Source organism: Heloderma suspectum, chromosome 2 (assembly GCF_057233095.1).
Source record: "Heloderma suspectum isolate Gila_16-S chromosome 2, 16-S_ref, whole genome shotgun sequence".
NCBI lineage: Eukaryota > Metazoa > Chordata > Lepidosauria > Squamata > Helodermatidae > Heloderma > Heloderma suspectum.
In genome coordinates, this window is record NC_139459.1 from 337,526,958 (window position 1) to 337,542,969 (window position 16,012).

General features: G+C 44.9%; 1 protein-coding gene across 1 annotated transcript; it reads right to left on the reverse strand.

Annotated features, from left to right (window-relative positions):
• Positions 1–1,092: 1,092 nt before the first annotated feature.
• LOC146355096 (uncharacterized) lies at positions 1,093–16,012 on the reverse strand. The gene is made up of 6 exons (XM_084840571.1): positions 15,963–16,012; positions 13,335–13,548; positions 11,554–11,647; positions 6,151–6,255; positions 3,090–3,270; positions 1,093–2,041 (listed from the first exon to the last, which is right to left on the reverse strand). Exons 4-6 carry the CDS (start codon positions 6,220–6,222, stop codon positions 1,482–1,484), a joined length of 813 nt encoding a protein of 270 aa, XP_084696697.1. The 5' UTR covers positions 6,223–6,255; positions 11,554–11,647; positions 13,335–13,548; positions 15,963–16,012; the 3' UTR covers positions 1,093–1,481.

The window sequence follows — 16,012 nt, forward strand, 5'->3', positions numbered from 1 at the left end:
CCTTCTGCATGCAAAGCAGGGGCTCTGCCATTGAGCTTCGGCCCCTCCCCTTGTCAGGATTTCCTAATTTATAGGAAAGAAATGCAAGGAGACACATTTGACAGAAAACAGCACGCCTCTGATCTGGAAGCTTTCCCGCTCAACTCTCTGTAGTTGCTTAGTGGTGACAGAGATGCACCCTTCCAGCTGAGCTATTTCTTTACAAGGGGTTTGATACCCAGATCTATCAAATCTGCTTTAAATGCAGGTTGATTGTAGCACTTACTCCAGTGGCCTAAGTAAACTGATAGAGGCAAAACTGCAGTACAATTAAACTATGACCCAGAATTAAATCAGAATAGAAGTCAGAAGTTAATGAAAAGGCAATTATTTTCAGAGGAGTAGCTGTGTTAGTCTGTTGCAGCAAAAACAACAAAGAGTCCTGTGGTACTTCGCTTGCTCCTTGGGAGGAAAGCTATGGCAAACCTAGACAGCATGGTAAGAAGCAGAGACATCACCTTGCCGACAAAGGTCTGTCTAATCAAAGCTATGGTTTTCCCAGTAGTAATGTATGGCTGTGAGAGCTGGACTATAAGGAAGGCTGAGCCCCGAAGAATTGATGCTTTCGAACTGTGGTGCTGGAGAAGACTCTTACGAGTCCCCTGGACTGCAAGGAGGTCAAATCAGTCAATCCTAAAGGAAATCAACCCTGAGTGCTCATTGGAAGGACAGATACTAAGCTGAAGCTGAAATATTTTGGCCACCTAATGCGAAGAGAAAACTCTCTGGAAAAGACCCTGATGCTGGGAAAGACTGAAGGCAAAAGGAGAAGGGGACGGCAGAGGATGAGATGGCTAGATAGACTAACACATTTATCATAGCATAAGCTTTTGTAGGCTATAGTACACTTCATCAGATGCATGAGGTGTTATTGAGAATTTCAGGTATATATACAGTACGCATAGTTGAGAGGGGGGTAAAATTATGACCAGTGAGGTCCTAAATGCAGAAAGTAGTGACAGTGAGCATCAGATTATTAGTTGTGACCATTCAGAAAACCATTGTTGCTGATAACAAAAATATCCCGGCATTAAGCCAATTAACATATGTAGTATGATTTAAAAAAAACACCTTTATTCATGCCTCTGGTGATAGAACTGAACCTCTTGATAATCTCCCTTTGAGGTTTCTTTGCTCCACAGTGGCCCCTTATAGTCCATGAGAGAGTATTCTGGGAGGCTGAAGTGCTCTGCTAGTGGTTTTTGAATACTGCCATTTCTTATGACAGATTTGTGTCTAATTATTCTTTTCTGTAGACTGGCTTGTTTGTCCTGTGTTGAATGCAGAAGGGTATTGAGGGAGGAGTCGTCTTCATGATGGAGGCCTTTCAACAGGGCTGGTGGAATGGTCCTTATTTATTTATTATTTATTATTAAATGTATTAATCGGCCATCTGGCTGGTCCTTCTTCCCTCTCTCATCTCCCTTCCGTAACAATTGTTATTAAGGCTCTTCGGTGGTGTTGATGGAGCTTGCAGTTGCCTCATGATTTAGACTGTCAGCAAGTGAAATCTGGACATGCTGCCCTGCCATGGGCAGCAGACGACTATTCGTATTTGGAAGGCTTGAGTTTCTCTGAAGGAGGCCTAGCTTCTGCAGTGCTTCATCCCTAGGGGACCTCTGACTGCCAGCCAATGGGCCCGGTTGCTTAATTGTTGCTGCGCCATCCTCTCTTGGTTCCCTGAAAGCAGCAGAGCTGTCAAGGTGAAGGAGGAAGCGAGAGCGGAGTTCCTGAACATTGACTCCTGACCTCATGATTGTGTCAAACTTCTTGAAATGGGCAGGGTGAGAGCCTGCCAATCTAGCAGGCCCTTTGGCTTGGGGACAATAAGGATCAGGCCTACTCCTCAGAATGATGGCACCAGATTCCTCTGAAAGGGATTTGGTCATTTTAATCTTAGAAGATGCTGGGCGAGGACCAGGCCTTGTTGGGGATGCCTCCACAGATGTACTTTGCTGTGTGCCAGAATCAACAACACTGCTCTTGCATTGGTCCTCAGAACCTGCACACAAAGCCAACAAGGGCCAAAACTGTTAGGTAGGGAAAGGAAACTGCAAGAAACAAAGAGATGGAGGTCTCCTGAACTACTCGACTCTCCCAGTCCAGATGGGTAGAGTCCCTTCACACATTATCTGGCTATTTAATTTGCTGCAGCTACACTAACGTGACACCTGTGTTTCCCTGCAGTAAACACATGATGTGTGAAGGCAGAAAGCAGAGAGGTGGTGACAGAATTCCACATATTGATTTAAAGGAACCAGCCAAATATTTGGTGTGTGTATGAGAGTGAGTGTGTATGAGATAGAGAGAGAGCAAGCACACATGTGTGTGGCTCAAACTGGCTGTTACTGTTCAGCTGTCCACGTAGCTCCCTCCCCAACCATTCTAAGTGCTAAGGATGAGAGATCAGCCATGGAATGCTAAAAAGAACATTGCCACTGGAAAGAGTAATACAATTGATCACTAAGTCAGTCAGTTTGACTGGAGGGCAGTGTGCTACCAGGGCCAAAAAGCCTAAGAGGCAGTAGGGATACACTCAATGTAGGGGCAAAGGACGGAAAGACCTGTATGCACAGTCGGTAGCAATGGTCAGGCACCTGCCAAGGGACCACACACCAGCAGGGTGCTTACTGACAGGAGCCCCATGGAGAGCTCCTCCTCTTCACCAATGTGACCTGCTTGTCCACCCTCTTGCTCCAGCCCAGACAATGGTGGTGGTGAGAAGGAGGAACAATAGATGCCACTGCCTGTTTGCTCTCTGCCTGGCAAGCCAGCAGCTGGTGACAATGGTGGTGAGAAAACAGACTCACTGAAGGATGGGTGTCTTGTCCAAAGACCCTCAAAAACCCGGACCTGGAACTTGTACGCTTTGATGGGAAAGAGGGCAGAGAAGTGAGAAGAACTGAAGTTCATGACTGAAACTTGACTTAAAATGACCAGCCAAATCATAGCTGCAGGGGGCCACTTGAGTCCAAGCCTTGTGACATCAGCCAATTAGGTGACAGGAAGGTGCCCACGAATTCACATAAGCAGGTTCCATTTAATCTCACCTAGAGATTCTGCCCTTTTCGCATGATGTCCTTCATCATCGCCATCCTCATAGATATCCCCATCCAAAGTGTTGATTGTCTGCAGCAAGTACTCCAGACACTCCTTCTCCCCTGGGTTTAGCCCAGAGAGGAAATCTTCATCCTCTTTTGAGATACCCTCAGGATTACACGTTGGGGTCAACTAAAGGCAAAGTAAGAAGTGTTAATACAAGAAGTCCAGGGCAGGAAAAGGTAACCCCTTAGTGGCCAATATATGTACATAGCTACTTTTCCGATCAAGAACAAGACTGATATATGGGGAAACAAGCTTGAGAGTAGAATAGCTTGAAATTATTAACATTGGACCAGACCCAAGGCTTAGGACAGGGGAGGCAACCAGAATGGGGTGGAGGGGCCAATGAACCCCCACCTACCCCTTCATGGGCTGAATGACTTTGGGACAGAGCCACACGCCCTGACTTCATCTGGTGCTTGTGCCAGGAATGCATCAAAGTGATAGCTATTTACGGAAACAAATACCGGTGAATCACAATAGTGCCTCTGGAGATCCTGTGTTGACTCTAAGGATGTTTGTCACAGCTTCCTCCTGACCAGTGGCGTAATCGCTAAATAGCCAACTGGACATGCAGCTGTTATTATAATTATTACAGCGTTATAATTATTATAATAGCACTTTGCAGAGCACGGAGTGCCGTGCTCTCTAATTCTTATCTCATGTCCTGTAATATGTGATGCCTGAGCATATAATAGCGATGGCCATTTTGGTGAGACAATAGGTGCAAGGATACAATTGTACACTCATTTAGTTGGAAGTAAGCCCCATTGAAATAAGTAAATGAGTTTAGGATTAGGGCAGAGAGTTAATAGAGACAATGGTATATCATTTGTTTGTTTGTTTGAAGTATTTTTTGCCACTCCTCAGCCAAAAAGGCACTCAGAAACCATAATATAATCAATCAGTCAAACAAGGGAGACCATAATATAATCAATCAAACAAGACAGTCCCTGCCTGCAGGCTTACAATCTAAAAAGATACACAAAGAAAGAGAAATGGGGAGAGAAGAGGGGGAAATATAATTATTTTAACAGAGCTGGTGGAATGGCTCTGCTCTCCCTCTCATCCCCCTCAGCTCTGCCTGCTTGAATGGCTGTTGATCAATCATAAGTCACCTACCTCCCCCCTACTGATTTAAGACTTTGTCCTAAGCCAGGAGAGGGCAAGCTTAGGGCCGTGGAGGTTCTCCATCCGGCCCACACAGACGTGGGCTGCTTATGCAAGCCTCTCCCACTCCCCTGCCTGCTGGCCTGGAGGTTACCAGTGGGGAGAGGTGGGGAGAGCAATCACTTTCTTATCTCTTATCTGTGATAGCAGATAACAAAGGGATTCCCCTGCAGACTGTTCCCCCTCCCAATAGATTGGAGATAAAGAAGGGGAATGGGGGAGCATGGGGGATATTCTTCATCACCAATTTTTCTTTGTAAAAAGCAATTTATTGGATAGATAGCCAGAAAAAGAGGAATCTGGACAGAGCAGGCTTTCTTCTGGTGCAGCCTTCCCTAACCTGGTGCCCTCCGTATGTGTTGACTGCACCTCCCATCATTCCCAGCCAGTCATGCTGGCTGGGAATGATGGGAGTTGCAGACCAACAGATCTGGAGGACACTAAGTTGGGGAAGGCCGTAGTAGGAGCTGTGGGCTAACCTTGGTTGTATATGGGCTAACCTTGGCTAACAAGAGAAGCTACTTGTCTCCCTCCAGTCATCTATGCTCCCAGCCTGGTTGGCCAAAGTGCAGCACTTACATGCTGCTCTTTAGGATATCCCTTGCAGCACATGGGCAGCAGCACCCATGCTCCTTGCCTGTTGCAGGAGTAGCTCCAGCCCATACCATAGCAAGGTGCCTTGTACCAAGTCAGAACTTTGGTCCACTTAGCCCACTGTTGTGGACACTGACTGGCAGCAGCTTTCCAAAACCTCAAGCAGCCCTGCTCTATTAGATCCTTCAACTGGAGCTTTATTTATTTATTTGTTTATTTCTTACATTTCCTATACCCCCAACAGCCAAAGCTCTCTGGGTGGTTCACAAAAATTAAAACTCTAAAATGGAATATGATAAAACATAATATAAAAGCTTTAAAAGTTTTAAACTGGTTAAAACCTGTGTGAAAACCAGCAGTGGCATGAAGATCTAAAAACACAGTAACATTTAAAAACAAAACTGAAGGACTAAAAAGCCTGGAAAAAGAAAAAGGTCTTCTTCACCTGGCACCAAAAAGACCACAACATAAGTACCAGGTGAGCCTCTCTGGGGACAGCATTCCACAATTAGGGTGCCACCACTGAAAAGGCCCTCTGCTTAGTAGCCACCGACCTCACCTTGTTTGGTGGGAGCACTTGGAGAAGGGCCTCTGAGGATGATGTTAAGGTCCAGGCCCATATATATGGGAGGAGACAATCCTTCAGGTAACCTGGCCCCAAGCCATTTTTGGCTTCAGATGCTAGGAACTGAATCTGGGACATTCTGCATCTAAGGCAGGTGCCCTGCCATTGAATTATGATCCCTCCTCAAAGAATATAGACTGCATATATTCTAAGGGACTGCCCTCCTACCCTGCTGTTCTGTTCCTCTACCCCACCCAATTTAGGCACAGTTGGTATCTGCACGTCAACCTACCACCTTGCTAATATAAGGAGCATTTATGACATTTCAAGCATCATGAGTCCTTTTGCTCAAGTTACTGAGTACTACTTCATACAATACGCTGTCTGCTTTAGATAGAAAACTGCTTGTGTTATGTAAATTCATCCTTAAACTCAGGATGCAGCAGCCAAGAGTGGATATTGTGTCTGAGGTATGTAGGGCTCAACTCCCGTTTCTGTGTCTAAACTCCAACACCCTATCTATAAAAGAAATGACCTGCCTCACAAGCCTGTTGTGAGGGTGTTTTAGAGATATGCACTTTGCCCACTAAAAGCACTATCAGATGGCGATTAATAATAATTGGCCCACACAGAGCACTAACAAAATGGGGCTTTGATAAATGGAAGGATTTTGCTTGTACCTCAGATGGTGCGTCCTTGTTCATTTGCCCTGTTGTGAGCTGGTCGCTCAGAGCTTCATTAGCAGTCTCCATTTTCCAGTCCTCCGTAAAGTTGCTTGATTAAATCTACAAGTTATATAAAAAGAACAATGTCCAGAGGGGTAACCATGTAAGTCTGCTGCAGCAAAAAGAATGAAGAGTCTTGAAGCACCTTAAGTTAAAGACTAACACATTTATTACAGCATATAAGCTTTTGTGGAGTGCATGCTCCACTGCCTCAGATACATGAAGTGTCATCCTACCCTTTCCCAACTTAGTGCCTTCCAGATGAGTTGGCCTGCTGACTGGGGGATGCTGGGAGTTCTAGTGCAACACATCTGGAGGGCACCAGGTTGGGGAAGCCTGGGATATTTTGTAAGCGTGCAGTTGAGCTGAAATTGTACCAGGATTATTATTATTATTTTTTTTAGAAAGAAGCTGTTTGCAGAAAAAAGGAGGAGCAGTGATGTGCTTGGGGACTTCTGTAGTTGGTCATCATTCTCTCAAGGCCAGGAGTATGTACTCAGCTAGTGCAGGAAAACCAACTATTTATGGGATGGCAGAGAAAAGTAAGGATGCTAAATCTTACAACAAAGAACCCCACTTGTTTTACAGGCAGGAAGCTCAGATGCCACGACTAAAAAACATTATGCAAATTAAAGATGCTATGCAAATTTGCTATGCAAATTCTTTGATGAGTTTCTGCCGGGCTTTAAAAACCTGGCTGTTCAGGCGGGCATTTGGGGTGGGTTAGCGTTTTTTAGAGCAGTGTTGTTTTGTTATGTTTCTGTTGTTGTTGTTGTTCAGTTGATTATGTAAATTTGTTATTAGTATTGTACGCTGCCTAGAGTGGCTGGGTAGCCAGCCAGATGGGCGGCTAATAGATCAAACAAACAAACAAACAAACAACTAACTAACATGTTCACTTTTGTGCAATTGTGGCTGCAGAACAGGGGTGGCAAATCTTTTTTCTGTTGGAAATCCATTACCTTGGAGCTAATCTGTCAGGGGTCATATGCGGGGCCACCCCTTCATTCTCCCTCTCCTTCCCTTCCCAATATTTGCCCCACACATATGTGGGTTTAAAAAAAAATGGGGGGAACCCTCCATTGTTAGCAATTGTTTTGTTTTTCTTTTTAAAACCTCCATGCTGGGGAGGGGATTGTTTAAACTCCCTCCCCCCGTCCTGCTGCACATGGTGGTCTCAATCTAGATTGGGGATGTCACACCTACTTCATTTCATTACATTTATTATAGTTCTGTACCATCCCATAGCCAAAGCTCTCTGGGTAGTTCACAAAAATTAAAAACCATTAAAATATGTTATATAAAATATAAAAACTATTCACATAATGACATAAAACAAATAACATACACAACAACAACAACATATATCTAAAACAATTTAAAGCAATCAGCCAGAGACAATCAAGAGACTCATTATACACTGCCAAATGCCTGAGAGAAGAGGGCAGTTTTAACCTGGCACCAAAAAGATGACAATGTTGGCGCCAGGCAGGCCTTGTCAGGGCGCTTATTCCATAAATGGGGAGCCACCACCGAAAAAGCCCTCTCCTTTGTTGCTGGCCTCCCTCGGAGGAAGATCCCAGAGGAGGGCCTTAGATGCAGAGCGTAGTGTATGGGTCTGTTCATGCCAGGAGAGGTATTCCGTCAGGTACTGTGGTCCTGAGCTGTGTAGGGCTTTGTAGGTCAAAACCAGCACTTTGAACTGGGCTTGGAAGCATATAGGCAGCCAGTGCAAGCGGGCCAGAATTGGTCTTATATGTTCAGACCTTCTGATCCCCGTTATCAGTCTGGCTGCTGCATGTTGTACAAGCTGCAGCTTCCAAACCATCTTGAAAGGAAGCGCCACGTAAAGTGCATTGCAGTAATCTAACTTGGAGGTTACCAGAGCATAGACAACTGAAGCTAGGCTATCCCTGTCCAGAGAGGGGCGTAATTGGGCTACAAACCGAAGTTGGAACTAGAAGGCACTCCATGCCACTGAGGCTACTTGAGCCTCAAGTTACAAAGATGGCTCCAGGAGGACCCTCAAGGTACGAACTTGCTCCTTCAGGGGGAGTGCAACCCCATCCAGAACAGGTTGAGCACCTTCCATTCGGTCAGCAGAACCACCCACTAACAGCATCTCAGTTTTGTCTGGATTAAGTTTCAGTTTATTCGCCCTCATCCAGTCCATTGTCACAGCCAGGCACCAATTCAGCACATCCACAGCCTCACCTGAAGAAGATGAACAGGAGAAATAGAGCTGCGTGTCATCAGCATATGGATGACAACGCACTCCAAAACTTCAAATGACCGCACTCAACAGTTTCATGTAGATGTTGAATAACATGGGGGACAAGACTGACCTCTGAGGAACCCCATACTGAAGAGTCCATGGGGCTGAGCAATATCCCCCAAGTACCACCTTCTGGAGCCAACCATCCAAGTAGGAGCGAAACCACTACAATGCAGTGCCTCCCACTCCCAACTCAGACAATCGCCCCAGAAGGTTACTATGGTGATGGTATCGAAAGCCGAAGAGAACTCAAGGAGAATCAACAAGGTCACACTCCCCCGTCTCTCTCCCAACATAGGCCATCATACAAGGCTGTTTCCATGCCAAAACCCAGCCTAAACCCCGACTGAAATGGATCTAGATAATCAGTCTCATCCAATTACTTGTGAGTAATTAAAAAATACAGGGGCAGCTGCATGCTACATCTTTAACCTCATGTGTAATTTGGCCCTTTGAAATTAGGCCAAGGGCTGCCAGGTTGCCAGCTCTTGCTATACTAGTTTTGTTCTTTTGAAATGCTGAATTATGCAAGAGGATTGGGAAGCATGTATGAAATGCTGACTCAGTGGAGGTAATTGGATGTCCAAAGGCCTTGTTGGGTGAAGGTTGAGATGGGCCTGGCTGGACACTGGGGAAATGCACCCCCTCCCCCAGTTTCAGATTACCAGAAATTTTATTTTCTTCTTGAATTGGTCATTAAACCAAGCAGATCTCAAATTATTTGTGGTGAGGGCCCTTGGCACCTTACCTTTTATGGCATCCTCCTTAGTTACTACTTTCAGAAGGCTACAGCTGGGGTCATGATTTGGCTAAAATGGAAGTGAGTGAGGGATGGGGGGTTATATTTTATTAATCCCGCCCATCTTTTCCCACATAATTTGAGTATTGAAACAAAGTTCAATGGCTTGGTTGCTATCTAGGCATTACTGAATGGAAGAAGCCCTTCCACTTCTGGGCGGGACTCAGAACCAGCAGAAGATTCCACTGTCAGAAGGTGGGGGGAGGCAATTTTTGCTGATTCCCCCTCCATGTGCAGCCCCTCCCCAATGTTCCAGAGGGTCCTCCAGATAACATTTTTGGGGACAGAAGGGGCTGCAGGGGGAAGGAGGTAAGCAATAAAAGTTGCTACCCCACTTCTGCTAGCAGGAGCGTTCGTGAGCGGAGCTCTGCTTAGGTGATGCTTGTGCCATCGGGAACAACCTGAGATCCCAGCCATTAAGTCTTTTGCTGTCACTTACCTTGGAAAGAAGAATGTTGATGCTACACCAAGTAGTAGTCAACTGCTATTGGATCAAGAATGAGCAAAAGCATCAAAAACAGAGAGCTTCAGCTATTGGGCAGTATAGAAATGTAATAAATAAACAAACACTAGATCCAAAGAATGTAGATTTTAAGATCCTCTCTAAAGACCCTTATCTGAGCATCTTCTTTAGCAGAATTGCGTTACATATTTATAAAGGAGAGGGCCTGTTCTGTAGTGGCACCCTGACTCTGCAATGCCCTCCCCAAAGAGGCTTGACTGGCACCAACATTACAATCTTTCTGATGCCAGGTTAACACCTTCCTACTTGGTCAGACATTTTATATGAAATTTCACTTTGTTTTTACGTGTTCAGTTTGTTTTTTATTCTGCTTAATTGCTATGTTTCACACGGTTCATTATTTGTTTTGTTTATTACATTGTATTGATATGTTTATGCGAATACACACTTTTGTATACCACCCTGGCATCCTCTGGATTAAGGCAGTTGAGAAATATTCTAAATAAATAGGTTCTGGTTATGAAATCTGGGCATCTGCTGATGTTGTTTGTGGATTCACTGCCACCGAAAGTTAATGGTCCAACCAGCCACTGCCTCTCCTTCTGACACTACAGATCTAGCCTTCCTGAAAGATCTTCCATTCCCCTTCAAGCTCCACACACATTCAGACTCGTCAATCAATCCCATTGTTTCCTGGGAGTGTCTGATGGCTCTGATTGCTAGAATAAGTACTCTCTGTTCTATGAAACAGACTTCTGTGAAACCCAGCAGTACACATACTTGACACCTTTATAGTTCTCTTAAATATCTGCTGTTTCACAAAGCACCTTGTTATTCTACTATATTTACACATATACGGCAAGATTAATACAAGGTGTTTTGTCCCTCATGAGTTTCGGTTCCTTATTTTAAGAGTCTGAAGAATGATATGTAGCAACAGAGATATTGGCAAAGGGATGTGGGCAACACTGTTGCACATATGGCTAAGTTGGGGTAACATGCAGGGTTAAGGTTTGGATATGACAGGTGGACCCTGAATAAAGGCATGTATTTCATAGAGTGTTCCTTAATTAAGAAAAAATGTAACATCCCAGCTGGTACACGATAGCTTTCTTTATGGAACGATGTGGGGTAAAACTCACAGGTTAATAGAAGAAATTAATAACTGCATGGGCAGAACAAACCTATACGATTACACCGTGTGTGTGTGTGTGTGTGTGTGTGTAGGGGTGTATATGCCAGTTCAATGGCTAATATATCCAATATCTGTTCAGCCCAGTATGGGAGGGGCAAAATACATAATCAGAAAGTAAGAAAATGGTGCAAAAACATTCAACACACCTGCAGCATCCACAGAAAAACCACCAAGGACCACCAATTGGGGCTGTGGTAGCAGGAATACACACATGCCACCCTGTTGTATCAGCAGGGACATGCCCCCAGGACACCTCCCTGCACCACAACATATACAAGGATGCAAAACGACACTTCTCCAGGAGATCCTGTGCTACAGGCAGCAACGACCCTGCTACTGCATGACTTCAAGCATTGCTTCACTCAGGGTTTCAAGTCCCCTTGTGCCACACATTGCTCAGAAGTGCTGTTTGAGCACAAGACAGAAAGAGAAGGAAGGAGAGCCAATACAACACAGCACCCACAATGCTCCCTTGACAGGAGGCCTACAAAGAAGACACACAGCCCTCCTGGGAAGAGGATTCAAGACCCAGCGAGGGACAGAAAGATCCTATTGCTAAACAGGGAAAGGGAGCAGCCAGGACAAGCAACAAGGGAGGTCACAAGTACAACCTAGCAGTCACTCACCAGCGGCTCACCACATAGGGCACAGGGTTGAGATGCAAGAGACACGAGTTTGAGCCTCACCAGGGGGAAGAGGGAAAATGGCCCTACTTGCCTTCTGCATGGAAAAAAAACAGTCATGTCATGGGCAAAAGAGAGGGAGCTCCCTGGTCTCAAAACCACATAGTGGCTTCGGCCCCAGTCAGCCACAGCAGCAGATAAAAATCAAACACATCATGAGGTATTTGTATTTCCTCCACTCCCACCCTTGAGCCAGTCATAGATGTCAGGACCACATGAGTTGCAGGAAAAGCCAAAGCCTGGTAGAAGAACCCAGGAGGGTTCTAAGTTCAAATTCACATGCAGGATGCTTAGAGGAAGCAGGGCAGTCTGCACAACACACACAGCTGAGTCCTCCAGCACCTTGCTGCCCGACAGTTGCTTCACTCTGTCTAATAGCAGGGTCGGCCGAGCCCTTTAAAACCTCCTTTCTGAAAGAAAACAGGGAATACCTTTTTAAAGATGGTGCTTGCCATCTGCAGATATCTATCTGTCTGTCTATCCATCCATCCATCCATCCATCCATCCATCCATCCTTGTGTTGTTGTTTATTCGGTCAGTTGCTTCTGACTGTTCGTGACTTCATGGACCAGCCCACGCCAGAGCTTCCTGTCGGCCGTCGCCACCCCCAGCTCCCCCAAGGTCGAGTCCGTCATCTCCAGAATATCATCCATCCATCTTGCCCTTGGTTGGCCCCTCTTCCTTTTGCCTTCCACTTTCCCTAGCATCAGCATCTTCTCCAGGGTATCCTGTCTTCTCATTATGTGGCCAAAGTACTTCTGTTTTGCCTTTAATATCATTTCCTCCAGTGAGCAGTCTGGCTTTATTTCCTGGAGTATGGACTGGTTTGATCTTCTTGCAGTCCAAGGCACTCTCAGCATTTTCCTCCAGCACCACAGTTCAAAAGCATCTATCTTCCTTCGCTCAGCCTTCCTTATGGTCCAGCTCTCGCAGCCATAGGTTACTACGGGGAATACCATTGCTTTAACTATGCGGACCTTTGATGTCAGTGTGATGTCTCTGCTCTTAACTATTTTATCAAGATTTGTCATTGCTCTCCTCCCAAGAAGTAAACGTCTTCTGATTTCCTGGCGGCAGTCAGCATATGCAGTAATCTTTGCACCTAGAAAGTCTGTCACTGCCTCCACGTTTTCTCCCTCTATTTGCCAGTGATCAATCAAGCTGGTTGCCATAATCTTGGTTTTTTTGAGGTTTAACTGCAACCCAGCTTTCGCACTTTCTTCTTTCACCTTCGTCATAAGGTCTTGTATTAAAAATAAAACAAAACCTGTTGCCCCATTAGTCAGGGACATCTTTTTAATCAATTAAATATTTTTAAGCTGATTAATCTAACCAATTATTTGATTAAACACTGAAGGCCTACTCAAAACTTCATTTCCAATAGACTTAGCTCCAAATTTTGAAAACCAACCTAATTTTTAAAAAGGCCTTAATAGCATTTCAAAAGCTCAGCCCAATACCAGTGATAGTAAAGAGAATAGCACTGGGGATATGTTCTTCTTACACTGTCATGTATATACTTCAACAGGAGTAATTTTTAAGAGAGTTACTGTACAGGTACATTTGGATGGTACAGGAACTATATCACAATCCCAAAATCATTCGACCACCCCCACCCGCTGTTTGGCCTGGCTAGAAATCAGAGTATAAGAGAAATACAATGTTGAGACTTCCTTCCTAGTAACCCATCTGATCTTGCAGCCCTTGCCCCTGTTCATACATACTCATTTCTGTTAATGGAGAGAGCCAGTGTGGTGTAGTGGCTAGAGTGCTGGACTGGGAATCGGGAGATCCGGGTTCTAGTCCCCACTCGGCCATGGAAGCTCACTGGGTGACTTTGGGCCAGTCACAGACTCTCAGCCCAACCCACCTCACAGGGTTGTTGTTGTGAGGATAAAATGGATGAAGGAGGAGGATCATGTACGCTGCCTTGAGTTCCTGGGAGGAAAAAAGGCAGGATATAAATGCAATAAATAAATAAATAAATAATAAATAATAATAAATAAATGGGAACTCAGGTATTGGGAGCAATGGAGTTTTGGCCAGTGGTTTGTGCCCTCTCTCTTTCTCTGTCTATTTCTCTCTTCCCCCACCCCCTGCAAAGGAGACAAGTGACCCCATCAGGGTTTGATCCTGGTCTGACTTGATGGAGGACATTTTATTGTTTGTTTGGATTGTCACTGACATGCAAATAGGAATAATTTCCTTATAGCATCCAAAGGCTGCATCAGCAGCACAAACATTGCCCTGCCCTGCCACCAGGCCTCTATGCTTTAGCAAGCAAAGCCATCAATCCTGTGTAAACACCTTCAACCAGCCTAGTTAGATCCAGAGACTGAAAAAGAACAGAGATATGATGGCCTCCTAGGGGTGTCTCCACCAGTGATTTACTCTGAGCTGGCAGCGTTTTGAGGTAGTTTGATTGTGATTGCACATATTTTAGGTTCCAGATCACACAGGTAGGAGAAACTCTTGTTACCATGGGAAAAGCATGCTCCTCCATACATTATAGAACTACTACCTCAGCCTTCCCCAACATGGTGCCCTCAAGATATGCTGGACTACAGCTCCCACCATCCCCAGTCAGCATTGCCATTGGTGGGTGCTGCTTGGGCAATGGGCCATCCATGAGCCCCTCCCACCCTAATTCTCCTTTTCTGAGCATAGGACAGGGGTGGGCAACTTGTAGCCCTCCAGATGTTGTTGGACTGCCACTCCCATTATCGATTGGTTATGCTAGCTAGGGCTGATGGGAGTTGCTATCCAACAACATCTGGAAGGCCACACGTTGTCCCCCACACACATAAGATTCTAGGCCCAGCAAACCACTAGAAAACCCAAGCTGTTGTTACCCTAATTGCTTTGAATCTCATACAGCGCTGAGCAGAATTAATTCCCTCAACGACGTCTTCAGACTCACCTTCTGTGAGCTGGGCTTCCACTGTTTCTCTTTATCCAGGCATTGTAATTTTAACAGCTGGATACTAGGCAGAAATTCCACAGGTGCAGTTTTTACACACACACACACACACCCCACACGTGATTTGGACAGCTTAGCCTGATAACTTTCTGCATGCCACTCTGTTAATGGTACTGAAACTCTTGTCAAGAAATATTGGAGGCAAACCCTATCCGCAAGTGCTGCTGGCTCATACACTAACGGGCAGCCCATGGGCTACTGTGGGCCTATATGAGATTTTCTAACCAGCCCAGCGGACGTCCACCTCTTACCTCCTACCTTTATCTGTTGCTCTCAGTGAGTGACCACAGGCTAGTACCCCAATTCTGGGCATAAACTCTTCTGATACTGCACATGCACCAGTAATCACTGCAAGGGGTATAGAACAAACAACATCCCAGGAGTGGTAGATCAGGCAGTGATGCTGACCCGCTTGACAATTTGAGTAATAGTGGACAAAGGGCTGCCACCTAGGAGGATTATTAGGTAACTACTTGCCTTCCTATTCCTTTGCTTCTTTCCTTATCCTACAAATGCTACTGTGGTTTGCATAATACATTTTCTACTTACAAGTACAGGTGAAATTTAATTTGTTTTCTTTGTGGCATACGTGCTTGCCTATACATATATATATATATAAATATACACACATACATACATACACATTTACACACACACACACACACATATGGCAAAGGGTCCCTGACAAATGATTGCTGCCTTGCCTCAAAAACTGGGAATTACTCCTGTTTCCAAGTAAATGCAACTGTTTGCTCCAATTTCTCAAGTAAAATGTTTATATTTTACTTTTGACAATTATACCCTGGCTTTTTATACATCATTTAAAGAGACTTACAGTAGAAAAATAAAACAATGCACCATAACAAAAACAAGGAATCAAGAAAGCCAGTGACAATCTTCAGGAGGTTTGGGCTGCAATCCTGTACCCACTAACCTGGGGAAAAAACCCCACTGAACTCAGTGAGACCTACTTCTGAGTAGATGTATATAGGATTGCACTGTTAAAAAAAATTAGCAAGAGTATAAAACAACTTAAACATGTTAACCCATCAAAGCTCACTGAAATAGGACAGTCTTCGCTGTCTGTCTAAAATCAAGTAGGAAAGAGGCTGGGCAGATCTGCATGGGTTGGGTTGCCAAATAGAAAAGAGCACAGGGATCTAGCACCTTTAAAATTCCCTGTTCCACACAACAGTTAAAACTGTGGGAGCCCTGTCCTCTTTTCCATCTGGCTACCCTACTTGGGAGGTTTTACGTATTTGGCATCTCTGTCTGCCTCTGTGTCTGATGTCCTTGTCCAAGGCCTTTGGAGCCCAAGCCATTATTTCAAATTAAGATTTGCATATTTAGAACTGGAAGAATGGTGACCTACCTTATAGGAGAACATCCTACTGAGGGCCATCAGGATATAGATTGTGAAGT